We start from the raw sequence: 27559 nt of genomic DNA, 5'->3' as shown, positions 1-27559 counted from the left end.
TATCGACGAAAATGTACCACTACCATGAAGTAGAATATGTCACGAAAAAACTATGTCGGAATCAAATTTACAAGTAAAAACATCCCAGAGTTATTAATGCTTAAAGTGACTGTGGTCAGATTTGCAAAAAATGCTCCCGTCCTTAGGGTCATAATGGGCTCCGTCCCCAAGGGGTTAAAATTTCCTTTAAATGAAATTATACATTTGGTACTGGCCATTGTGCTTGGAGCTGTAAGGCTTGTATGCAAATGCTCTTGTGGTGGCTAGGGGGTAGCGTGTATGTAGACTGTTAGGAATTGTGACTATACCTCAATTGCAAGGTTAGGGAAACCACTTGTGAACCTTGTAGTCCTCCTCAACATAGATGGGACTTGACTGGTCTGAACTTGACATTGACAGACTTGAGTAAAATAGTCTTGACGTGACTAGACTGACTGAGACGTGACAGGAATTAGGCTTGACTTGGGAGCTGACTATCGCTGACTCTTTCAACTTCACTTGTGGAATCCAATGTAAGGGCTTACCGCCATGGTTATCCTTCTCTTTGGCTATGGGGCCCGACGGTTCTCTTGGCACGGTTTCCTCCTTCACAGTTACAGCTAACTGTTTACATGACACTGAAAAGATAACTTTAAATTAAATGAATGTAAAGGAAATTACATTGGCATAAATCACAAAATAAATTTTAAGCAACAGCAACTGATATGTTTAGGCAGTTTTATACATTGTTACCAGACTCTGTTAGTAATATTGATACCCCTTATCTTCCTTATCAGTAAGAAGACAAGAACCATAATCTTTCTACTTTAAGAAAAAAACATACTGAAAAAATCTGTATATAGCCCTATAGCGAACAGATATAAACTAAAACTGTCATGAGTGTCACCACACTAACCCTCTGCTAAAGGCAGGTAGTGGGGGTGACACTGATGACAACCATACTCACGTGTCTGATAGCCATGCACCTTTTATCCCGGTATCTTCACCTGTTCCCTCTGTTCGGCCCTGAGGCTTTGGGCACAGCAGAGCTTCTTGACGTCACTGTTGCTGTTTCCCTAGGCCTGCTCGCAGTAGGACCCAGCAGAGAAACAGCAGCGGTGACGTCACAAAACCCCATCCCATGCCCCAAGCCTGCTGGCCGAACGGAGGGGGCAGATGAAGATACCGGGACAACGGGAGCGCAGATCGCAAACATGTGAGTATGGCTGTCATCAGTGTCACTCGCACTACCTGCCTGTATCAGCAGGTTAGTGTGGAGAGACGGATGAAAGTTTTCCATTAAAATGTCTTCTATTGACCATATGGAGACTGATTCAATGCCATGTCTTTTTGGTGCATTCTCGATTAAATTAGTCTGACACAGTTGATGAAAAATGCCAAGGGCAGACTTGTTGCAAGAATGTCCCACTATTACAATACTACTCTGAAATTCAGTGAGCTCTTCAGAATGGCCCATACTTCCACAAATGTTTGTTAAAGCTTTAAATAGGGATATGATGTCTAGGGGCGGAGTAACCCTTTAAGGACACAGCCAATTTAAATTTTTGCATTTTCGTTTTTTCCTCCTCGTCTTTTAAGAGTCTTAACTCTTTTTTATTTTGCTATCTACGAACCGATGAGAGGAAATTTTTTTTGCGTGACCAGTTGTACTTTCTAATGACACCTTATATTTTACCATAAAATGTATGATGAAACCAAAGAAATTATTATTTATGTGGGGAAATTGAAAAGAATACCGCAATTGTGCAATTTTTGACGTCACGACCACGGCTCCGAACCCAGTGTTTAAAACTAAAAGTTCATAATGCCGGGGTGGCGTGAAGAAAATCATGGGGGTTCCCAGACGCGGGACCCCTGCAATCAGACTTCTTATCCCCTACCATTTGTATTGGGGATAAGATGTCTAGGGACGGAGTACCCCTTTAAGAACGATACCATATTCATATAGCTTTTCTATTATTGTACTACTTTAACAAACAGTCTAACTTTTTTTAAAACAAAATCACTATGCTTAAAATTCTCCTTTTCTGACCCCTGTAACATTTTTATTTTTTCATTTATGGGTCTGTGTGAGGGCTCATTTTTTGCACAGAGATCTATAGTTTTTATTGCTACCATTATTGTTTTAAATTTTATAGACTTTTTTTTATTTTACACTTTTTAAGTCCCTGTAGGGGATTTTTATATGCAATCATTATATTGCATTCACTGTATAATGTTATGTCTATGCCACTGATCTAGGCTAAGCCAGGCTGCATCAGTGAATCGGCAATTGGCAAGAGTTGGTAAGGGGTAAAAGGGTAATAGCAGAAAATACCCCCCTAAATTTGAAACCTCACTACTATTTTGTGGCCAAACAACACATACAGAGGTATCGACACCTAACAACAAATTAACCCATAGGGGTTAAAAAAGTCCTCTTGGATATGTGTTGATAAATAATACTTAACTTTTAATGTGTATAAATAAAAAGTGAGAACAAACATTTAAAACCACACCTCATGAGGTGACACTATTTTACTATTGGTCCCTACTATACACTAATTAGTCTAAGCGCCACTGTTAGTCCCAATTTAGGGTATGTGCCACTATATCAGTCCACTAAAAGCATGTCACTATAATAAACTCCAATTGAAGATTTGCAGTGGACGTATAGTGGTGATAGTTTGTAGGCCGACCAAGGTAAATTTATTTTATGGCCAGTCCACCATTGGAGCCTGTGATGATTGACATCAACCACTGTTCAAGATAGAGTTAACCAACCCCCCACCACGCTATGCACCGCGGGTGTGGGTTGGACGGTGGTTAGGTAGGAATTAGTTATTTATGTGCATTTCACTCTTTAGGTCACGATGAGGTGCAAATTTAAAATAAAATGCTGTCACCCCGACATGTTTCGCCCCTCACAGGGCTTTATCAAGTAGACAACTGACAGCAATGAGTGTCTCAGTGCTTCTGAGCTATTTATACCATTTTTGGGAGGGTCTAGTGTAGACCTCACCAATCAGAAACGGTATATATCTCTGCCAATAAAAATGACACACAGCGCTTATTTCCAGCCAATCACAATACTATCTACTCTATTGTTAACTTACTAACCAATGTATCACTTACACATCACACGCCACAGCACTTGTAGCCAATCAGGATATGTGAACGTCATCTCTATACACAACGAACATATGCCCAATCGCAGCATTCCACAACCGACGAGCCTCCTCGTCACCATGATCCGGCTCCGCGATTGGTTTCGTTTTCATGCATCTATGATTCTCACTGGGACTAAGATGCCTCCTACCAATCACGCTAGGGCTCCGCCGGTATCCGCCCACAGTATCCTTCCAGCCAATCACGCCGGCATACTGCCGTTGTTTACTAACGTGATCCTGGCCATGTGGTACCTGGTCAGATGAGGCATCCGGCTCCGGTCCCCAACCGGCTAGCGGTGGGGGCCGGAATTCCCACGGGCGTATGGATACGCCCTCGGTACTTAAGGACTCGGGATGCAGGGCGTATCCATACGCCCTATGTCCTGAAGAGGTTAAATGGCTGGTCCACTCTTTTAATCAGCATATGACCATTATATATGTGTCCGCTGTTTAGATGCAAAGTAGCAAAAATAAATTTCTTTTGGCAGGTATCTGCTAGTCCTTAACTCAATCGACACATTACTCACAACTGAGACACACTTAATGTTCTCTACTATTTGATATACTAATTATAATAATGTCAATTTACACAACATGGATGGCTGGTAAAGGCTTTATGAGCTACAATAATTACCAAAACACATAAGCACTACATACTGCATAGGTCATATCACCTGCAATACTACGTGCAGCGTCACGTACACTACATCCTACAATCGCCTCTGGATCTCCTTCCCCAGACCATTCCATTTGGGGTAAGGGGTTATAGCACAAAGGGGAATCATATAAAAGCTGTATAATTTAAACCCTCATTAAGGCCCAGCGGGTTCAACGTCTTCAAGCGGAAAATCCATTTGGATTCCTCCCTCAGGAGGATATTGTCTAGGTTCCCGCCTCTTGGTCCCAATTTGATCTTCCTTAGGCCCCAAAATTTAAGGGCTTTTGGGTCATTCCCATGTGTATCTCTTATATGACGGGCAATAGGTGTTTCTGCTCCTGTCCTGATGCCACTTATGTGTTTTGAGATCCGTCTTCTAAACTCTTGCACGGTTTTCCCAACATATAGTTTGGGGCACGTGCAAGTACAAACGTATACGATACCGGTACTCTTACAATTTATGAAATCGTACAATTTATATTTTCGGTTGTCTGCAGGATTGGTGAATTCTTTCCGTCGGGGTACATATATGCAAAAATTACAACCTCCACACGGGCAAGTGCCCATATTCGGGTTTTGTAGCCAGGTCTTCTTAGTAGCGGTGTTGAAGTGGCTATGGACTACACTGTCTCTCAAATTTGACCCCCTCCTATAGGTGATACTAGGATGTCTAGATAGAACATCTTTTAGATCCTCATCTGCCCGCAGAATCGGCCAGTATCTCTTGATGATATTAGCTACTTGGTCCGATTTGTTATCGAAGGTGCCCATTCACCGAATCTTTTTATTCAGGTCAGATGTTGGTTTAGGTTTGTCCCGTAGTAGATCTATTCTCATTGTTTTTTTCGCTCTTTGGAAGGCTTTTTTAATATATATCTTAGGGTAACCCCTATTTTCGATTTTTTTAATGAGTTTCTGTGATTCTTCAGGAAAAATCACAGAAACTCATAAAAAGAGAGTAGTATTCTCATAAATGAGAATAGATCTACTACGGGACAAACCTAAACCAACATCTGACCTGAATAAAAAGATTCGGTGTATTGGCACCTTCGATAACAGATCGGACCAAGTAGCTATTATCATCAAGAGATACTGGCCGATTCTGCAGGCAGATGAGGATCTAAAAGATGTTCTCTATAGACATCCTAGTATCACCTATCGGAGGGGGTCAAATTTGAGAGACCGTGTAGTCCATAGCCACTTCAACACAGCTACTAAGAAGACCTGGCTACAAAACCCGAATATGGGCACTTGCCCGTGTGGAGGTTGTAATTTTTGCATATATGTACCCCGACGGAAAGAATTCACCAATCCTGCAGACAACCGAAAATATAAATTGTACGATTTCATAAATTGTAAGAGTACCGGTATCGTATACGTTTGTACTTGCACGTGCCCCAAACTATATGTTGGGAAAACCGTGCAAGAGTTTAGAAGACGGATCTCAAAACACATAAGTAGCATCAGGACAGGAGCAGAAACACCTATTGCCCGTCATATAAGAGATACACATGGGAATGACCCAAAAGCCCTTAAATTTTGGGGCCTAAGGAAGATCAAATTGGGACCAAGAGGTGGGAACCTAGACAATATCCTCCTGAGGGAGGAATCCAAATGGATTTTCCGCTTGAAGACGTTGAACCCGCTGGGCCTTAATGAGGGTTTAAATTATACAGCTTTTATATGATTCCCCTTTGTGCTATAACCCCTTACCCCAAATGGAATGGTCTGGGGAAGGAGATCCAGAGGCGATTGTAGGATGTATTGTACGTGACGCTGCACGTAGTATTGCAGGTGATATGACCTATGCAGTATGTAGTGCTTATGTGTTTTGGTAATTATTGTAGCTCATAAAGCCTTTACCAGCCATCCATGTTGTGTAAATTGAAATTTTTATAATTAGTATATCAAATAGTAGAGAACATTAAGTGTGTCTCAGTTGTGAGTAATGTGTCGATTGAGTTAAGGACTAGCAGATACCTGCCAAAAGAAATTTATTTTTGCTACTTTGCATCTAAACAGCGGACACATATATAATGGTCATATGCTGATTAAAAGAGTGGACCAGCCATTTAACTATGAATCACCATATACTTACTAACATAATATACTTACCAGTTTTTAATATTCCCCACTGATCTACCAGTTCTTAATATTCCCCCCTGATCCACTAATAATTAATCGTGTGGCATCCTATAACATTCTGTACTTTTTTGCAACATTCCACTTGACACTGTATCATGAACTCACCAACATAATATTTTAACATTCTATTAATAAATAATACTATTTAACTTACAATTATATATATATATATATATATATATATATATATATATATATATATATATGTGCACTCTAGCACATAATATATACACTTTATAGTATATGTACTTATATGATTAGACGGATGACCCTAATTAGATTCGTGGTCACTCTAATATTTAATATATGCACCCCAGTATATAAACACATGATATATGCACCTATATAATGGATGGGTGGCCATAGCTGGTTTTGTGATCACGCACCCATCGCATATTGACTGTATGTAAATAGAACATCTACTTACCTGTTTGCTCATAAGCTATTTTGCAAGCACACTGTCTTGCTTTATCACAGTATGTAGGCAATACCTACACTGTGATGTTTCCATACCAACGGATAAACAAACTCTAGATACAGGCGCAGCTCATCTGACCAGGTACCACATGGCCAGGATCACGTGAGTAAACAACGGCAGTATGCCGGCGTGATTGGCTGGAAGGATACTGTGGGCGGATACCGGCGGAGCCCTAGCGTGATTGGTAGGAGGGATCTTAGTCCCAGTGAGAATCATAGATGCATGAAAACGAAACCAATCGCGGAGCCGGATCATGGTGACGAGGAGGCTCGTCGGTTGTGGAATGCTGCGATTGGGCAAATGTTCGTTGTGTATAGAGATGACGTTCACATATCCTGATTGGCTACAAGTGCTGTGGCGTGTGATGTGTAAGTGATACATTGGTTAGTAAGTTAACAATAGAGTAGATAGTATGGTGATTGGCTGGAAATAAGCGCTGTGTGTCATTTTTATTGGCAGAGATATATACCGTTTCTGATTGGTGAGGTCTACACTAGACCCTCCCAAAAATGGTATAAATAGCTCAGAAGCACTGAGACACTCATTGCTGTCAGTTGTCTCCTTGATAAAGCCCTGTGAGGGGCGAAACATGTCGGGGTGACAGCATTTTATTTTAAATTTTCACCACATCGTGACCTAAAGAGTGAAATGCACATAAATAACTAATTCCTACCTAAGCACCACCATCCAACCCACACCCGCGGTGCATAGCGTGGTGGGGGGTTGGTTAACTCTATCTTGAACAGTGGTTGATGTCAATCATCACAGGCTCCAATGGTGGACTGGCCATAAAATAAATTTACCTTGGTCGGCCTACAAACTATCACCACTATACGTCCCCTGCAAATCTTCAATTGGAGTTTATTATAGTGACATGCTTTTAGTGGACTGATATAGTGGCACATACCCTAAATTGGGACTAACAGTGGCGCTTAGACTAATTAGTGTATAGTAGGGACCAATAGTAAAATAGTGTCACCTCATGAGGTGTGGTTTTAAATGTTTGTTCTCACTTTTTATTTATACACATTAAAAGTTAAGTATTATTTATCAACACATATCCAAGAGGACTTTTTTAACCCCTATGGGTTAATTTGTTGTTAGGCCCCAAAATTTGAAGCCCAATTTCTCCCAATTCAGAAAACACGCCATATGGGGGTGAAAAGTGCTCTGCTGGCGCACTACAGGTCTCAGAAGAGGGGTAGTCACATTTGGCTTTTTTAAAGCAAATTTTGCTCTTGGGGCATGCCGCATTTAGGAAGCCCCTATGGTGCCAGAACAGCAAAAAAAAACACATGGCATACCATTTTGGAAACTAGACCCCTCGGGGAACGTAACAAGGGGTAAAGTGAACCTTAATACCCCACAGGTGTTTCACGACTTTTGCATATGTAAAAAAAAAAAAAAAAATTTTACCTAAAATGCTTGGTTTCCCAAAAATTTCACATTTTTAAAAACGGTAATAGCAGAAAATACCTCCCAAAATTTGTAACACAATTTCTCCCGAGTACGGTGATACCCCATATGTGACTCTAAACTGTTGCCTTGAAATACGACAGGGCTCCAAAGTGAGAGCGCCATGCGCATTTGAGGCCTAAATTAGGGACTTGCATAGGGGTGGACATAGGGGTATTCTACGCCAGTGATTCCCAAACAGGGTGCCTCCAGCTGTTGTAAAACTCCCAGCATGCCTGGACAGTCAGTGGCTGTCTGGCAATACTGGGAGTAGCTGTTTTGAAACAGCTGGAGGCTCCATTTTGGAAACAGTGGCGTACCAGACGTTTTTCATTTTTATTGGGGAGGGGAGGGGGGCTGTGTAGGGGTATGTGTATATGTAGTGTTTTTTACTTTTTATTTTATTTTGTGTTAGTGTAGTGTTTTTAGGGTACAGTCGCACGGGCGGGGGTTCACAGTAGTTTCTCGCTGGCAGTTTGAGCTGTGGCAGAAAATTTGCCGCAGCTCAAACTTGCAGCCGGATACTTACTGTAAACCTCCGCCCACATTGGGGGGGGGGGGGGGGGGGAGGACATCCAGCTGTTGCAAAACTACAGCTCCCAGCATGTACGGTCTATCAGTGCATGCTGGGAGTTGTAGTTTTGCAACAGCTGGAGGCATACTACTTTGGCTGGGAATGCTGGGGATTGTAGTTATGCAACAGCTGGAGACACACTGGTTTGCTACTTAACTCAGTGTTTCACAACCAGTGTGCCTCCAGCTGTTGCAAAACTACAACTCCCAGCATGTCCGGTGCATGCTGGGAATTGTAGTTTGCAACAGCTGGAGGCACACCGGTCGTGAAACACGGAGTTAAGAAAAAAAAAACTCTGTTTCACAACCAGTGTGCCTTCAGCTGTTGCCAAACTACAACTCTCAGCAGTCACCGACAGCCAACAGGCATCCTGGGAGTTGTAATTATGCAACCAGCAGATGCACCACTACAACTCTCAGCATGCACTTTAGCTGATTGTGCAGCTGGGAGTTGTAGTTATACAACAGCTGAAGGTACACTTTTTCCATAGAAAAAATGTGCCTCCAGGTGTTGCAAAACTATAAGTCCCTGCATGCCCATAAGGGAATGCTGGGAGTTGTGGTGGTCTGCCTCCTGCTGTTGCATAACTACAGCGCCCAGCATGCCCTTTTTGCATGCTGGGAGCTGTAGCTAAGCAACAGCAGGAGGCTGTCACTCACGTCCAACGATCCACGCTGCAGGTCAGTCCCTCGCCGCCTCCGCCGCTCCTGGGGCCCCGATCCCAACAGGGACGCCGGGGATCGGGGTCCCCAGCTGCCGGGGTCCACGTCCCGCACCCGCTCACATCCTCCGGAGCGGGTTGCGGGAGTGACACCCGCAGCAGGTGCCCTGATTGGTCGGCCGGTAAACCGGCCGAGGAATCAGGGCGATCGTGAGGTGGCACCAGTGCCACCTCTCCCCTGCTGGCTATGGCTGTTCGGGGCCGTCAGAGACGGCCCTGATCAGCCAGTAATTCCGGGTCACTGGAGACCCGATTGACCCGGAATCCGCCGCAGATCGCTGGGCTGAATTGTCCAGCGATCTGCGGCCATCGCCGACATGGGGGTCATCATGACCCCCCTGGGCGATATGCCGCGATGCCTGCTGAACGATTTCAGCAGGCATCGGGCACCGGCTCCGCTCCAAATGGCTGCGGGGGGCCGGGAAAGCGCATGACGTTTTCATACGTCATGTGTCCTTAAGGATTCGGAAATGGAGACGTATGAGAACGTCATGTGTCCTTAAGGGGTTAAACCAATCTGCAGAACTAATCAGCAGTTACTAAAAATGTTTAGATGCAGTTATTGCTGTACAAGGGTGTCATATCAGATACTAAAAGCAAAGGTTCATATACTTTTGCCTCTCACAGATATTGGATATTAGATATATTTCCTCAATTAAAAGTCTAATATTTTTTACTCATTTGAATTTTGTTTTCTGTATCTACACTGCTCAAAAAAATAAAGGGAACACTATAAACAACACAATGGCCCTCATTTACTAAGAGTGTCGGGTTTATCTCTGAGTGTTTCTTCATTTACTCTGTGTATTTTTCTCCCTGATTTACTAATGTGTCGCATGGGAAAAATTGTGTTGCACGGGTTGGAAATTGTTTTGCACGGTAAATTGTATATATGTCCCCCGCATAGCGCATGTTATATATGCCCCGCACAGCGCATGTTATACATGCCCCCTGCACAGCGCAATCATATGCCCTGCACAGCGCATGTATATATGTCCCCCGCACAGCGCAATCATATGCCCCGCACAGCACATGTTATATATGCCCCGCACAGCACATGTTATATATGCCCCGCACAGCGCATTTATATATGTCCCCCTGCACAGCGCAATCATATGCCCGGCACAGCGCAATCATAAGCTCCCGGTAGCGCTATCATTGACAAGCATTTTATTAGCAGAGCATCTCTCCGGGAAGCCGCTGCCCGATGCTCTGCTAATGCTCCGCTTGTGAGTGATAGCGCTTCAGAGGCATATGTGTATAGAAGCGAAGTGGGGACCAGACATATAAGCGTTATCTGGTCCCCACTTCGCTTCTATACACAGTCGTCCTGAGTACAACCAACACAGCTGCCCCATTACCTCCCCCCATCCCCGGTGTTATAAATACCTGTTCCCAGGGTCCGGGGTCCGCGATCCCTCTGGCTCCAGCGCTGTCACAGCGCTGGTGTGAGGTGAGTGGAGCCAGAAGGATTGCGGACCACAGTAACAGGTATTTATAACACTGGGGATGGGGGGAGGCGGTGGGGCAGCTGTGTTGGTTGTACTCAGGAGGACTGTGTATAGAAGCGAAGTGGGGACCAGATATATCTGGTCCCCACTTCGCTTCTATACACATATGCCTCTGAAGCACTATCACTCACAAGCGGAGCATTAGCAGAGCATCGGGCAGCGGCTTCCCGGAGAGATGCTCTGCTAATAATATGCTTGTCAATGATAGCGCTACCGGGGGCTTATGATTGCGCTGTGCGGGGCATATGATTGCGCTGTGCGGGGCATATGATTGCGCTGTGCGGGGGCCATATATACATGCGCTGTGGGGGACATATATACATGCGCTGTGCGGGGCATATATATCTTGCACTGTGCGGGGGACATATATAACATGCACTGTGCGGGGAACATATATACATGCGCTGTGCGGGGCATATATAACTTGCACTGTGCGGGGGACATATATAACATGCGCGGCGGGGAACAAGGTATAAAGAAGCTGTGGGGACATATACATTCCCCCAGCGATTCTATATATCTTTCCCCACCGCAGCTCTTCTATTTGAGAACCCCGCAGGGATCCCTGATTGGCTCCTCAGTATGGGCCATTCAGGGATCACGGTGGGGAATTTGAAAATGAAAGTAAAATACATCGTACATCGCTGGGGAGTGGACCATGCCACCCGCTCCCCTGCTTAATAACTTTTGATCGGATCGGGTCTCAGAAGTGAGACCCTATGCGATCAACCCCTTTGCCCCTGTACTACTACCCCCAACATTGAACAGACCCTGTTCCATGATGGGGGTAGGATTTAGTCAGTTTTGAGTCATTTCCCGACAGCTCAGAGCTGTCGGGTTTTGGTGAAGAAAAATTCAAAGGTTTTCCTGTGAGTTTTTCATCATACTCCGAGTGTTTTTTCTTTTTTTGTCGGGAACACACCCCTTTTTGTGATAACCACGCCCATTTTGACGGGTTTAAAAAACACTCGGAGTGATATATTTTGTCGGGTTGTGTGACCAAATTTGTGTCGCATGGGCTATGCAACACAAATTTGGTCGCACAACCTGACAAAAAGAGTCGGGTTGACATTAGTAAATGAGGGCTAATGTAACTCCAAGTCAATCACACTTCTGTGAAATCACACTGTCCACTCAGGAAGCAACGACTATCAATTTCACATTGCACTGTTGTGCAAATGGAACAGACAACAGGTGGAAATTAGAGGCAATTAGCAAGACATCCACAGTAAAGGAGTGGTTCTGCAGGTGGTGACCACAGATCACTTCTCAGTTCCTATGCTTCCTGGCTGATGTTTCGGTCACGAGACGGAGTCTACAACCCACAACCCGCTCAGGTAGTGCAGCTCATCCAGGATGGCAGATCAATGCGAGCTGTGGCAAGAAGGTTTGCTGGGTCTATCAGCATAGTATCCAGAGCATGGAGGCGCTACCAGGAGACATGGAGGAGGCCAGTACATCAGGAGACATGGAGGAGGCCGTAGGAGTGCAACAACCCAGCAGCAGGACCGCTACCTCCGCCTTTGCTGCAAGGAAGAGCACTGCCAGAGCCCTGCAAAATGACCTCCAGCAGGCCACAAATGTGCATGTGTCCACTCAAACGGTCAGAAACAGACTCCATGAGGATGGTATGAGGGCCGGACGTCCACAGGTGGGGGTAGTGCTTACAGCCCAACACCGTGCTGGACATTTGGCATTTTCCAGAGAACACCAAGATTGGCAAATTCGCCACTGGCGCCCTGTGCTCTTCACGGATGAAAGCAGGTTCACACTGAGCACATGTGACAGACGTGACTGGAGTCTGGAGACGCCATGGATAACATTCTGCTGCCTGCAACATCCTCCAGTATGACCGGTTTGGTGGTGGGTCAGTATTTGTGTGGGGGGACATTTCTTTAGGGGGGCTGAACAGTCCTCTATGTGCTTGCCAGAGGTAGTCTGACCGCCATTAGGTACCGAGATGAGATCCTCAGACCCCATATGCTGGTGCAGTTGGCCCTGAATTCCTCTTAATACAAGACAATGCTAGACCTCATGTGGCTGGAGTCTGTCAGCAGTTCTTGCAAGAGGAAGGCATTGATGCTATGGACTGGCCCGCCCCCATTCCCCAGACCTGAATCTGATTGAGAACATCTGGGACATCATGTCTCACGCCACATTGTACCACAGACTGTCCATGAGTTGTTGGATACTTTTAGTCCAGGTCTGGGAGGACACCCCTCAGGAGACCATCCGCCACCTCATCAGGAACATGCCAAGGCATTGTAGGGAGGTCATATGGGCACATGGAGGCCACACACTCTACTGAGCCTTATTTTGACTTTTTTTTAGGACATCAAAGTTGGATCAGCCTATAGTGTGGTTTTCCACTTTGATTTTGAGTGCGACTCCATATCCAGACCTCCATGGGTTGATAAATTTTATTTTGAATGATAATTTTTGTGTGATTTTGTTGTCAGTACATTCAACTATGCGAAAGTATTTCATACGATTAATTAATTCATTCAGATCTAGGATGTTTTATGTTAGTGTTCCCTTTATTTTTTTTTAACAGTGTATTTTTAGGATTTGAATGGTTTTGAGTTTGAAAATCTTATGTAGTTTAAAAAATATATATTTTATTGAAAATCCTCACATAGAAGAAAATTTTCAACAACTCCTCATCAATCATGAAAGTATAAGAAATGAAATCTCTAACAAACTTAATAGAGGTTTAATAAGGATTAATCCGTGTCCATAATGTAGAAAGTAAGAATCCTTTTACAAATGCATATCATGCCAAATATGGTCAGAAAGGACAACACAGAAAAACATGAAAAGGAACGATTACAACTGGGGAGAAGGAGGGCATGAATCACCAAGGAAGGGAGTCTCAGGGCCCCCAAGGAATCTACTATTGCATCCAGGCAGTACCATTCCATCAGACTGAAAGGCCTAACAATATCCGCTATCCCCACCTCTGTAATGTGAAACTAAGTGTGGGTTATTTTGTAAAGTGCCCATTTCGTACCTCAGCTTTGTCAAAGGAGTTGGCAGATTGCTGCCTTTCGCCAGCCGTGCCATGAGACGTCCCGCCTTATTGCTATGGCAGAAGAGGTTCCCCTTAAAGTGTAAGTAATGAAACCTTGCCTCTCAAGCCATAGTTCAAAGGGTCCTGGCTGTTTTCTACCCATCCCTCTGGGCATCTGTTGGGGAGCTAAGAAAGAGAGCATACACCACATGCAGGCGCACACTGGCATCAGTAAATTGAGTGTGTGATGTTTGCTTGAGTGCCATTAAGTGGTTTATCAACTGTGGGTGAAAGCGGTGAGTCTCATTGTTGCTCACAAACTCAAGTCACCATACCTGAAGTCTTTCTAGACAATGTAGGTTCACTTCGGTCAGAAGGGTTGGAGCATTAAGATCACTGGGGCATGATTCGAAATGACCAATTCCTCACTGAGCTAAAACAATCACCCAGTCCCAGTCTCAGGCTAATAAAAAAATTATCAGTTTGTGACCACGATTGGTGAGCATAAGAGAAGTGGGTGAAGTCCCTGTCAGCCAGATGGGACATTCGCTAAGAGTCTTGCAGGTCAAGCTGCTCAAGGAAGGTGGGAAGCTCACAGTCATGGAGTCTAGGCATCTGTGGAGGGAGGCTTGGTCCACTAATGGGCCCAGTACTGATTTAAAGTGTCCCCCCAGTAATCTTCATGGTTAGTCGTCATTGTGAACCCAAATGTTAAAAATCTCTTAATTGTGTTCCACTTGATGAGGACCCTACATTCTGTGTCAGTCATGTGGGACAAAAGTGTGAAGGTGATCTTTGTACCAGCGTTAAGACTCCTACCTTACTCTCAATAGTAGGGGACCCATAAACGTGTCTGACCCACTGCTGCATCCTAAATAAATCCACTTAAGACAAATGAGTTTCCTGCAACAATAGTTTATTCGGTTTAGACTGTTTCAAATAACAGAGCAAGAGCTGCCGTTTGTAAGGTGAGCGAAGGCCTTTGGCATTCCACATTATAATTGTGACCATATTCAAGAGGTCTAAGGGGACCTAACTAAAAAGAGACCACTAGATAGGAGAATTACTAGGTAAAGAGCTAGTAGCATCAGCAGGGCGTTGAACACCAAATGCACAGTAAATACATTCAAATAGACATTGAGAGTATCAGTATAAGTATGCACAAAACCTATAACAACAATGCCAAAAACAGATGGTGGAAAATAAGACAGTGTAATCACATTTGAGGTACAGCGTATCAGAACCCAACAGCCCAGAGTGTGCCTCACAACAGGAGAGGTGATTCCCCATAAAGGTATAGGACTCCCTTGTTTCAAGTGCCATAGGGAGGAAAAGAACCATCCTGGACAGGACAGAAGTCCCTCCCCTTCACCCCCGGCCCAACCTGGAAAGTGCCCCCTATGGGCAGAGGGCAGATTCCCTCGTTATCGACATAGAGCTATGATCTTTTCGGGTTGAGCAGGACCTGCTGTTCGTTTGTCTGAAGGAAATGTATCAGGCATCTTGTAGACAAGGAGAGATCTGTCAATGTGGAACACCCTGAGGAGTGCAGCATATTGTAATTCGCAGTGACAGTTGGCTCTGAAGAGAGACTTGCATATGGAGCTAAAGGTTCTCCTTTGCTTTACTACTTCCCCTGAAAAATCTTTGAGGATCAACAGATGCATACCATGAATAAGCAGTGGTGGCAACTTACTTCTGTATGCCCTCAGTATCGCCACCTTGTCATTTAACCCCTTAAGGACAAGGCCATTTTACACCTTAGGACCAGTGCATGTTTAATTCACATTTCCAATATGTCTACTTTATGTTTGCATCATAAAATTGACGTGTTTATACTTTTGGAAGACACTAGAGGGCTTCAAAGTTTAGCAGCAATTTTCCACAAAATTTTCAAACTCACTATTTTTCAGGGACCAGATCAGGTTTGATTAGATTTCATATTAGAAATACCCCACAAATGACCCCATTATAAATACTGCACCCCCCAAAGTATTCAAAATGACATTCAGTCAGCATTTTAACCCTTTAGGTGTTTCACAGGAATAGCAGCAAAGTGAAGGAGAAAATTCACAATCTTCATTTTTTATACTCGCATGTTCTTGTAGACCCAATTTTTGAAATTTTACAAGGGGTAAAAGGAGAAAATGTATACTTATATTTGTAGCCCAATTTCTCTCGAGTAAGCACATACCTCATATGTCTATGTAAAGTGTTCGGCGGGCGCAGTAGAGGGCTCAGAAGCAAAGGAGTGACTAGGGGATTTTGGAGAGTACGTTTTTCTGGGTTTTGGGGGGCATGTTGCATTTAGGAAGCCCCTATGGTGCCAGAACAGCAAAAAAAAAAAACACATGACATACCATTTTGGAAACTAGACCCCTTGGGGAATGTAACAAGGAATTAAGTGAGCCTTAATACCCAACAGGGGTTTCACGACTTTTGCATATGTAAAAAAAGAAATGTTTTTCTTCACTAAAATGTGTTTCCCCCATAATTTCACATTTTTGCAAGGGTTAATAGCAGAAAATACCCCCCACAATTTGTAAATGCATTTCTTTGGAGTAAGGACATACCTTATTTTTTAATGATAATGGCTTGGCGGATGCACAGCAGGTCTTGCTGGAGTGGGAGGGCAGTCAGGGGCCTTGAGCTTCATATGGAGCCAGGATGTGGGACCCCCCTCAAGGAGCGTTAATGGGGGAGCACTGAGCCCTAAAATAGGGGAACACTATGGGGGACAACGGGCCGTAACTGGGGTATAGAGGTGGGGTACAGAGGCCGGTAATATGGGGTACAGTGGGCCAGAAAATTATAATAAAAAAGGATATATTCCCAGAATAATGACCCAGAGCATAGCCAAAACTAAAAAAATATGCCCGCCCCAAACCCTATGCTCTGAATCATCATTCTGGGAATGTGATGTGTGTGGCCGTCCCTAACCTGTTGGAAAAAATGGGGTGTGCATAAAATATAACTTTTAATAACCACCTCTAAAATATTATAATAATAGTGATGAATAATAATCAGCCATTTGACCCGGATAAAGGCCTCTTAGCAATAGTACGCCAAAGGAATGGGCAGTATTTCACAGAACGTGGGGGTATATATAGATAGAGTCCTTAGGTATTTTGTTACATCATTGCCGTCTTTTACAAGGGACACCATGGACCTTCTGTCTAAACTAGATGGGATTGAGGTGGAGAGCAACACCCTACTGGGAGGTATTGATGTCGAATCACTCTATTCCTCAATCCCACACGACAAAGGTATTCAGGCAGGGACCTATTATCTCTCCACGAGGGGAACCTATATGCAGAGTCATAATGCCCTTGTCATTAAATTTATGGAGTTTATCTTGGTCCACAACTACTTTCTCTTCGACGGACGCTACTATCACCAACTCAAGGGGACTGCCATGGGCAGTCCCTGTGCGCCAACCTATGCTAACATCTTTTTAGGTTGGTGGGAGGCCACAGTGGCGTTCGTCGAAGAGAAGGAAAGATTTTTGGAATATGTCCCATTGTGGACACGCTATATTGATGATGTCTTCATTCTATGGACAGGCACTGAGAGTGACTTTAAACAGTTTATGGACTCAATTAATGTTAATGATATAGGGTTGAAGTTTACATATACACTCAGCCTCTCACATCTGGACTTCTTGGATGTGACCATCAAGAAGGATGATCACGGTGGTCTAGTCACTAATGTTTTTCGCAAGGCTACTGCAACGAACAGCCTCCTGAGGTGGGAGAGTTGCCATCCGGGGCCCCTTAAAAAGGGGATCCCCAAAGGGCAATACCTCCGCCTCAGGAGGAACTGTTCACAGGAGAGAGATTTTATTGTGCAGGCGAGGGATCTTAGGGAGAGGTTCAGAGAACGTGGCTACCCTGATCAGGTGCTTACCCCAGCCTTTCAACATGCGGCAACAACTCCTAGGCAGGAATTGCTAGTCCCTAAAATCCAACCTGAAAAATCACAGACTTGTAGAGTGATAGGTACCTTTAATAATAAATCTACACAAGTCCGAGAAATTTTACAAAGGCATTGGAGTATCTTAATGATGGACAAAGATATAGCACCTTTAGTGGGCAATTACCCACTAATTACGTACAGAAAAGGGAGAAGTGTAGGGGATAACATCACTCAAAGTCATCTAGCACCCCCTTCACCCTCTAAGACATGGCTGGGCAGTGGTACGACGAATGGATCTTACAAATGCGGCCACTATAAGGCCTGCCCCTTTATGAGGAAAACGGAAAGTATCACTGTGCGATGACTTGATAAAATGTTTAAAATCAAAGGTATGATTAACTGTAGTACAAAAGCAGTTATCTATGTTGCCATATGCTCCTGCAACCTACTATATGTAGGCAAAACTATTAGAGAACTGCGCCGTAGAGTTCTCGAGCATATAGGTGACATCCGCAATAAAAGGGACACAGCAGTGGCGAGGCATATTAATGAATCTCATGGGGGTGATCCTCAACATCTAGAATTTTTTGGCATAGAAAAGATGCGACCCTCACCGAGAGGAGGTAATCTGGACCAGATGCTGCTTCAACATGAGACACGTTTGATTTATACTTTAGATTCAGTAACCCCCAAGGGACTTAATGAGCAATTGTGCTATACTAGTTTCCTTTAGTTGTGGCTTTGACCGCTGGGGATATTTCTAGGGGTGACTATAGGTAGTTAGTGGGGGCTGTAGTCAGCCTTTGAGCTAGGACACACCCCTTAACTAGGGATGTGTAGGGTATCCTAGACTAGGTTCCTGTGCGGGACCGCCCTTTTTAGGGCGGCCACCCCGCCTAGGTTTAGGGACTAGTTTTAGGGTCTAATAGCGTGTATCTAGGTCCACTAGGCCCCCGCATATTCTCCCTCCCCCCCCCCTTTCAAGCTAGGGGTTCCCCTCTCCCCAGCGGCCATTCACGCCTCAATTACAGCTGTTTTTATCTTACTTATTTGTATAATCTATGCGCATTTTCTCATTTAGATATGGGCTTCCCTGTGCCTCTCCCCTGGGGTCCCTCTGCCTGCATCGTTCCTCCTTACATAGATTCTTTGATTAGTAGGAGGTCCACTACTTTAATCTGATTGGATATGTTTGTTCAGTATCATTTACATCACTTGGTAACACTTTCCTCATCATTACTAATCCGGGTTTTCTCTTTGGTGTAATCTGGATTTATCCAAATAAAGCCCTTTTAGTTCATGGGCCAGCTTACCTCTGACCCATGAACCGTACTTATCCCACGGAGCTCAAAGGGTTAACTGTTCTTTGCCCGCTACCCCGCGATACGAGCGGTGTGTAGGTTACGCCCTCCAGCATCAGGCGTTCGCATGGAGACGGCAGACGGGCGGAGACTCCTCCCATGGCTCCGGAAGCGGATAAGACGTCAGACGCCGTTAGCTCCGGACATGTGTGTGAGAAGCCGGCATACAGCTCGGCTCCCCGCCACTGCGGGTTACACACATTGTCCGGAGCACTTCACACTTACCTCTTGCGCCAGAACCGTGAGTAAAATTCTTCCCTTGCAGGTATTGATCATAACTACCATAAGGGATAGGTGGAGAACAATATATTCCTCTATGCTTTATTACAGGTTTCACGTCGAGTCCCGACAGGACCGTGAGTGTATTTTTTTGTACTGTGGCTAGCATCTCCCCTTCCCAGCTACGACATGGTGTACTGAATATGGTTTCCTGTTGTCTGCATCTTTCTTACAGGTGGAATCTGGGAAGGGTGAAGGAAGCGTTTCCGATACTTCGAGCCACATCCTGGCTATAGACCATTATCCAATAATTCACTGTGGATAAATGATTTTTTGTTTTATGGCATCCATTTGTTGAGCCCCTGAGGAGGACACATGCTACTTTGTGCCGAAACGCGTAGGGCCGTTGTGTCATGGGATACATCTAGTCCCTCTGGGAAGATTGTATCCTGGATGTGATATCTTGTTATATATACTTGGGATTTTGTCCCCTGGTCTATATTTTAGCAGCATAGCTTTGGCGTACTATTGCTAAGAGGCCCTTATCCGGGTCAAATGGCTGATTATTATTCATCACTATTATTATAATATTTTAGAGGTGGTTATTAAAAGTTATATTTTATGCACACTCCCCCCATTTTTTCCAATTTAATTTTTGGGAGCTGATTAATTACACTGGTCCGTAGATACCACATCATCCACCTGTATATCGTCCCTAACCTGTTGCCTCAAATGCGCACCCGCTCAGGTGGAGAGAGAGCGCTGCGCATTTGAGGCAACATAAAAAAGTCCCCATTGATAGTGACTCAGGGACCTATGACCCATTTTTGAAAAAAAAACACCCCCAGAGGTCTTATCAGTTTTTTTTTTTTTTTTTAGGTTTTTGGGGCAATTTAGAGATTTATGGGGTTAAACATTTGGAATGTACTCTGGACTTGGTACATTGGTCAAATTGTGGAAAAAGTACATAAAAAGGGAAAATTTAGGGCTCCATGGAAGTGTTATACTCCCTGAAGCAGCCTATGCAGAGGCCCGGATTATCTGGGCAAGTGTCACATTAATATTTGGTGTCCTTCCGAATCCCCCTCCTGAAACACACTCTGCATTTTTTCTGGGTTCGTCCCTTCTTTCCAGTGGGTGGGGATCACACCTGGAAAGTGTTGGCCTGGGACGATCCTGGCGCCTATAACTCCAGACCCTTGGGAAGTCTGGCCTGATCTTTCCCGGTCAGCAAAGATCAGGAACCTTAGGACTTCTTCTTGGTACTGGAGGAATGTCCCTGTGTTGCCAGCGTATTGGGATAGTACAAAAGCGTTGTACATGGCAACCTGTACCATGTAGACCACAACTTTTTTGTACCATGCCTGTGTTTTCCGCATGGCGTTATATGGCTGGAGGACTTGATCTGAGAGAGCAACTCCCCCCGTATACCGATTGTAGTCCAGAATACAATCGGGCTTGAGGACCGGTCCCACGGTACCTCGCACAGGGACAGGGGTGCTGCCGTTCCCATGAAAAGTGGTGAGTATAAGGACATCCCTCTTATCCTTATACTTCACAAACAACAGGTTATCATGGGTGAGGGCACGGGACACCCTTGGGAATAGGCGACTGGACCAAATTTAGAGGGAGGCCTCTCTGGTTCCTCCGCACGGTCCCACAAGCGGACGTGGATCTGGCGGAAAGGGATTTGAACAGAGGGATGCTGGCATAAAAGTTGTCCACATACACGTAGTAACCCTTTTCCAGCAATGGGTGCACAAGGTCCCAAACGATTTTCCCGCTAACACCCAGAGTGGGGGAACAATATGGGGGTTCAAAAAGGGAATCTCGTCCCTCATACACTCTAAACTTGAGAGTGTACCCGGAGGTACTCTCACAAAGTTTATAGAGCTTCACGCCATACCGCGCCCGCTTCGAGGGAATATACTGGCGGAAGATGAGTCTCCCCTTAAAACTGATGAGAGACTCATCTACAGAGAGGTTCCTGAGCGGTATGTAGGCCTCCAAAAATTTGGCCCCAAAGTGATCGTTGACCGGCCTCACTTTGTAAAGCCTGTCATGGGCGGGATCACCTCGGGGCAGACATGCCGCATTATCTCCATAATGCAGGCATTTCCGAATCGCCTAGAACCGCCTCCGTGTCATCGCCATACTGTAAAACGGGGTCTGATAGAGGACGTCCCCGCTCCAGTAATGATGAGCACTTGTTTTTTTGTCCAGGCCCATATGCAGCGTGAGGCCCCAAAATGTTCTCATTTCCGCTGCATCAATGGCGCGCCATTCATTGGACCTGGCCAAAAATGAATCGGGGTGGTGGGCAATGAACTGCTGGGCATACAAGTTCGTTTGCTCCACCATGTGATTGACCAGGCTGTCACTGAAAAAAAACTTTAAAAAGTCTAGATCAGTGAAGCCAGCATGGTCAATGCTGGCTGATAACCCTCTGGGGGGCTCCAGACAGGGTCATCGGAAGGGGGCTCCGGTGCACTTGTCAGGGGGGCCGGACTCCTATTACGAGCGGCATTGCCACTCGTACTAGTGTCAGCCACTGGGTCACTCTCAATGGGGGGTGCATGGCCTCGCCTGGCGGCGTCTCCGCCGCCGTGCAGGGGGCTCATCATCACTGCTAGATGATGAGGGGGACGAGGAAGAACACAAAAATGTAGGATCTTCCTCGTCCTCACTGGCAGATTCGGAGTCTAAAGCTAAAAAAGCGTAAGCCTCCGCTGCCGAAAATGCCCGGCGGGCCATCGCCTTTTTTCTACGGTGGTGTGGTGGTGGGGAGGGTGTGTGTGTGTGGGGGCGGGGGGGTGGGGGGGGGCAAGGAAGTGTGTAGTGTGTGGTGCTTGGTGTAAACTTACAGGAAAAGAAAAAAAAGCTGAGGCCAAAAAAAATAATGGGTGGCACTCACAGCACCCTGAACCCCTAATAGGGCCCGGGGTCACACAGATCAGGTGACATCGGACCCTTGGGGACCTATTCGGGGGGGGGGGGTGTTACTTTTTTTTTTTCTTTTCTGTTTTTTCACTTTTTACAGTTTTTTACTTTTACTTTCCGATCATTCATAACGCCGCACGGAGGTCCCCTCTCCTTCCTCCGTGCGGCTCCCGGCGTCTCCTGCTCTGGTCTGTGATCGAGCAGACCAGAGCAGGAGATGACCGATAATACTGATCTGTTCTATGTCCTATACATAGAACAGATCAGTATTAGCAATCATGGTATTGCTATGAATAGTCCCCTATGGGGACTATTCAAGTGTAAAAAAAAATGTAAGAGTAAAAGTAAAAAAAAAGTGAAAAATCCCCTCCCCCAATAAAAAAGTAAAACGTCAGTTTTTTCCTATTTTACCCCAAAAAGCGTAAAAAACATTTTTTATAGACATATTTGGTATTGCCGCGTGCGTAAATGTCCGAACTATTAAAATAAAATGTTAATGATCCCGTACGGTGAACGGCGTGAACGAAAAAAAATAAAAAAAAGTCCAAAATTCCTACTTTTTTAATACATTTTATTAAAAAAAAAATAATAAAAAATGTATTAAAAGTTTTTATATGCAAATGTGGTATAAAAAAAAAGTACAGATCATGGCGCAAAAAATGAGCCCCCATACCGCCACTTATACGGAAAAATAAAAAAGTTAGAGGTCATCAAAATAAAGGGATTATAAACGTACTAATTTGGTTAAAAAGTTTGTGATTTTTTTTAAGCGCAACAATAATATAAAAGTATACAATAATGGGTATCATTTTAATCGTATTGACCCTCAGAATAAAGAACACACGTCATTTTTACCATAAATTGTACGGCGTGAAAACAAAACCTTCCAAAATTAGCAAAATTGCGTTTTTCGTTTTAATTTCCCCACAAAAATAGTGTTTTTTGGTTGCGCCATACATTTTATGATATAATGAGTGATGTCATTACAAAGGACAACTGGTCGCGCAAAAAACAAGCCCTCATACTAGTCTGTGGATGAAAATATAAAAGAGTTATGATTTTTAGAAGGCGAGGAGGAAAAAATGAAAACGTAAAAATGTAATTGTCTGAGTCCTTAAGGCCAAAATGGGCTGAGTCCTTAAGGGGTTAAAGGGGTACTCCGGTGGAAAACTTTTTTTTTTTAACCCGATAACGACCACGGACGAGTATAGACGTCCATGCTGGTGGGCGTTCCGGCACCTGGACGTCTATACTCGTCCGTGCTTCTAACTGTCACCGCTCCATGACAGCGGTGAGAATCCGGTGACACTCGCTGTTACTGACAGCTGAGTGTCACTGCTTGTGGGGCGAGGAACACTCAGACCTTTCCTCGCCCCATGATCGCTGTGATTGGTTGCCCCATGAGACCAATCACAGCGATCCATTCTCGGCGCCTTCAGCTGCTCCCTGCTGCAGCTCTGAACTCCTTCACTCTCTGAGCGTGTGTGAAGGAGATCGGAGCTGTGCCAGAGAGATCAGTGTGTGAGAGAGTCTGAGAGGCTTCTAATACATCTAAATACATTTGAATAATAATTTTAAAAAAAGGTGACAAAATAAAGTAGATATATGAAATTATAATTTTTATAAACAATTTGCACAGTATAAATATATGCAACCTTTTAGTGTCAAAATAACAAAACATTTTTGTTTTTCGAAAATTTCATGATTTTTTTGCATTGTAAATTAAAAAATTGAAATGATATTAATAATTTTTTACTATTTACATGTAGTACAACTTGTGACAAAAAAACAATGTCAGAATTGTTTTCATAGGCAAAACCTTACCAGAGTTATACTCTAACAAAGACATACATCTCAGATGTGAAAAATCAGGCCTGGTCTTTAAGGGGCGTACAGGCTTAATTAGCTTGGTCCTTAAGGGGTTAAATGAACTGGTGCCAGAAAGTTAAACAGATTTCTAAATTACTTCTATTAAAAAATCTTAATCCTTTTGGTACTTTTTAGCAGCTGTAGGCTACAGAGGAAATTCTTTACTTTTTTAATTTCTTTTTTGTGTGTCTCTCTGCTGACACCTCTGTCCGTGTCAGGAACTGTCCAGACCAGCATAGGTTTGCTATGGGGATTTTCTCCTGCTCTGGATCACTCCTGATAGGGACATCAGGTGTCAGCAGAAAGCACTGTGGACAACACAAAAAAGAAATTCAAAAAATAAAGATTTTCTTCTGTAGCAAACAGCTGCTAAAAAGTACTGAAAGGATTAAGATTTTTTATTGAAGTAAATTACAAATCTATTTGACTTTCTTGCACCAGTTCACTTAAAAAAAAAGTTTTCCACCGGAGTACCCCTTTAATATTGTGTTTTATTCATCTTCTAGTGACGAGACTCTTTGTTCAACCTCTCCTAATCTGCTGGAGGGACTAGCGACTTCCAGCTGTAAATTCTGTTGTGCCGCGTTAAGGGTGTCTGCTATACGTTGTACACTGGGGGTGACATGTAGGGCTACTTCAGCTTTCAGGAGCTGGTAATCCAAATGACATAGACCCACATGGTGTGCACTTGCCTGTGGGTCCTGCATGTCTGCAGGTGGCTATGTCCCCAGTTGCTGGGCAGGTGATGTCATCGCAGTAGCAGGTGTTATAGAGGATCTGACCGTAACAGGAAGGAAGACAGAAAGATGAAGCTGCGGCCATAGTTGGAGCACCATGCAGCACTTGTGCAGTAGCCTCCAATGACGTGCAGGCAGACGGACCGCTGCACTGCATGAAGCAATCCATGCAGGGAGCTTTTGGCAGTCTGGGCACCTTCTGACAGGTATGGAGCAGGTATTGTGCGGGTAAGGGCCTACCTGGAGTTGGAGCTCTGTTACTCTCGCTGGAACCAGAAATCCTTATGTAGTTTTAGGTAAAATTTATGGAGAAATATGGAAAATTCTGAAGGGTTCACAAATTTTCATGTATAGCTATTATTGCCATTTTATTTTAGAAATGTATGTAAGTAGATGTATGTCAAAACTGTGTGCTTTATATACTGTAAATTTGCATATATTTCTCCATTCTGTAAAATTAGCCCTTTTTTTTGCCCAAGACAGTAATAATATTTTCAGAGTTAATACACCTCTTTGTGTCCCACTCCACAGTCATAATGTCTCGTTTTGTGTAAGAAAAAAAATGCTAAATTTATATTCATGTAGCCTTGTTCCCATGTAGAGCAGCATAACCTCAACATATACCTCCCTAATGGAGTTTAAAATGACATTTCTTCAGGTATTCGTGGTATATGGATGCTGGGGGCTTTTTCAGTGTATACAGGAACGAGCAGTGTAAATACAGTGTGAAAATAGCATAAAAAGAGTGGAATATTTATGATATGTTATTATTTGGGTGTAATAAAAATAAATGCTGTAAAGTAAACATGAATGTTTTATAATCTAATCTTTTGCAGCGAATGATAATGGCCTTTGAAGAACTTCGTATTCAAGCCGAGAACTCAAGACAAGAGTTGTACAACCAAAGTATGTATTACTTTTTTATCATGGTGTTATATTTTTTTCTGATTTAGTTTTTTTTTCATTTGCTATATCATTTATTATTATACTAAAGACTGTGTTGTGTCTTTCTTCTGATGTACCAACTAGAAATTTGAGAGATTAGCTGCAAAGAAACAGCAGAGGCATATCTATGGACAATGATTTCAATGGCAAGCATCCATGTTTTAGATAACTTTAATTATAAAATCAGCTAAAAAAAAAAAAAACTGTTTATTTTTTTATTTATTTTTTTTAATGGGAAAAGGGGGGTGATTCAAACTTTTATTAGGGAAGGTGTTAAATGATCTTTATTCACGTTTTTTTCACTTTTTTTTTTTTGCAATGTTATAGCTCCGATAGGGACCCATAACACTGCACACACTGATCTTTTACATTGATCAGTGGTTTCTCATAAGAAACCACCGATCGATGATTCTGCCGCTTGACTGCTCATGCCTGGATCTCAGGCACTGAGCAGTCATTCGGTGATCGGACAGCATGGAGGCAGGTAGGGACCCTCCGGCTGTCATGTAAGCTGTTCGGGATACTGCAATTTCGCCTCGGCGATCCTGAACAGCTCCCTGAGCTAACCGGCATGGTTTTACTTTCACTTTAGACGCAGCGTTCATCTTTGAACACCGAGGTCTAAAGGGTTAATAGCATGCGGCACCGCGATCAGTGCTGCGCACTATTAGCCACAGGTCCCGACCCGCTATTACACCGTGGCCCCGCGTTATAGAACGGGAGCGGACTCATGACGTACCGATACGTCATGGGTCCTTAAGAGGTTAAGGACCGACACAAGTAAACCTGTATGCCCCTCAAAGACCAGGCCTGTTTTTTCAAATCGGGGATGTCTGACTTTATTAGAGAATAACTCTGGTAACGTTTTGCCAATCACGATAAATCTGACATTGTTTTTTTGTCACAAGTTGTCCTTCATGTACATAGTAAAAGTAAGCCGATATCATTTGTAGATTTTTTTTTTTAAAATGCAAAAAATCATGACTTTTTTGAAATTCCCGGCCCCCATCGCATTCCCGGCCCCCGCCGCTAGCCGGAGGGAAGACGGTGCCGGATACCTGCTGAAATCGTTCAGCAGGCATCCCGGCATATCGCCCAGGGGGGTCATGATGAACCCCCATGTTGGCGATCTCAGTGCTGCGATTCCGTTCCCCGGGCGGGGATCGGAGCTGGATGTCTGCTGATTTCAATCAGCAGACATCCCAGCAATGTGCCGGAGGACCTCCTATACCGGCGATCGCTGCAGGACGCCGGTAACTACTTACCGGCGTTCTGCAGCGGTTCTGGATCATCAGGGTCATGTGTGACCCTGTGACCTGGATGTAGATGGTGACTGGTGATGTAGTATACACCACCAATCACCATCCGTACTGTACTGGGGGCTGGCATTGTGGCCACCCCCCTCAGTACAGTTGTGATTGGGTGGCCAAAGTGGCCACACCAATCACAATGTAATGGGAGGGGATGGTGGGGGCTAGGAGCATGTTGCTCCGTTCTGCCCGCCATTCCACTCAGATCTGGTGAGCAGGACAGAGCCCTGTGCTGCCCACCATCCCCTCAGTTGAAAAAAGTGCCCCTTGCCCCCTTTCTGTGGCCCCTTGGCACAGAAATCACCCAGGGTTCGCTTTAGATTAGGTAGGGACAGGTTAGGGTTAAAAAAAAAAAATGTTTTTTTTATAAATTTTTTTGTTTTTTTTCAGAGTACCTCAGTGGGTGTCCGTGGATCCGTAGCACCTTTAGCTGCGTGACCCCGGCCCTGCTGGGTCACTGCGGTCTGCCGCCAGCGTTTTTTTTTTTGGCGCAGATCTTTTTTTTCCCTAAGCGTGTGTGCGGACCCTCTTAGTTATAAAAGAGCGGTCCGCCACCGTTTGT

The 27559-nt window shown here is 44.3% G+C and overlaps 1 protein-coding gene and 1 long non-coding RNA gene across 8 annotated transcripts in view; one reads left to right on the top strand and one right to left on the bottom strand.

The window, feature by feature from the left end:
- The window catches only part of SYCP1 (synaptonemal complex protein 1), a 955469-nt gene that overhangs the window by 158507 nt on the left and 769403 nt on the right, over window positions 1–27559 (top strand). For all 7 annotated transcript variants that reach the window (XM_056558361.1, XM_056558359.1, XM_056558362.1 and 4 more), the window contains one exon: window positions 25579–25648. In XM_056558361.1, the coding sequence (XP_056414336.1) occupies window positions 25579–25648 (70 nt within the window). The remainder of the gene's footprint in view (window positions 1–25578; window positions 25649–27559) is intronic.
- LOC130356608 (uncharacterized) overlaps window positions 1–27559 on the bottom strand; it is a 132000-nt gene that overhangs the window by 83051 nt on the left and 21390 nt on the right. The window contains exon 2 of the long non-coding RNA XR_008888936.1: window positions 309–617. This is a non-coding gene — a long non-coding RNA (uncharacterized LOC130356608). The remainder of the gene's footprint in view (window positions 1–308; window positions 618–27559) is intronic.

The sequence above is a fragment of the Hyla sarda genome, chromosome 2, assembly GCF_029499605.1.
Source record: "Hyla sarda isolate aHylSar1 chromosome 2, aHylSar1.hap1, whole genome shotgun sequence".
NCBI lineage: Eukaryota > Metazoa > Chordata > Amphibia > Anura > Hylidae > Hyla > Hyla sarda.
The sequence above is the reverse complement of the archived record's forward strand: the minus strand, read 5'-3'. Positions and strand labels throughout refer to the sequence as shown.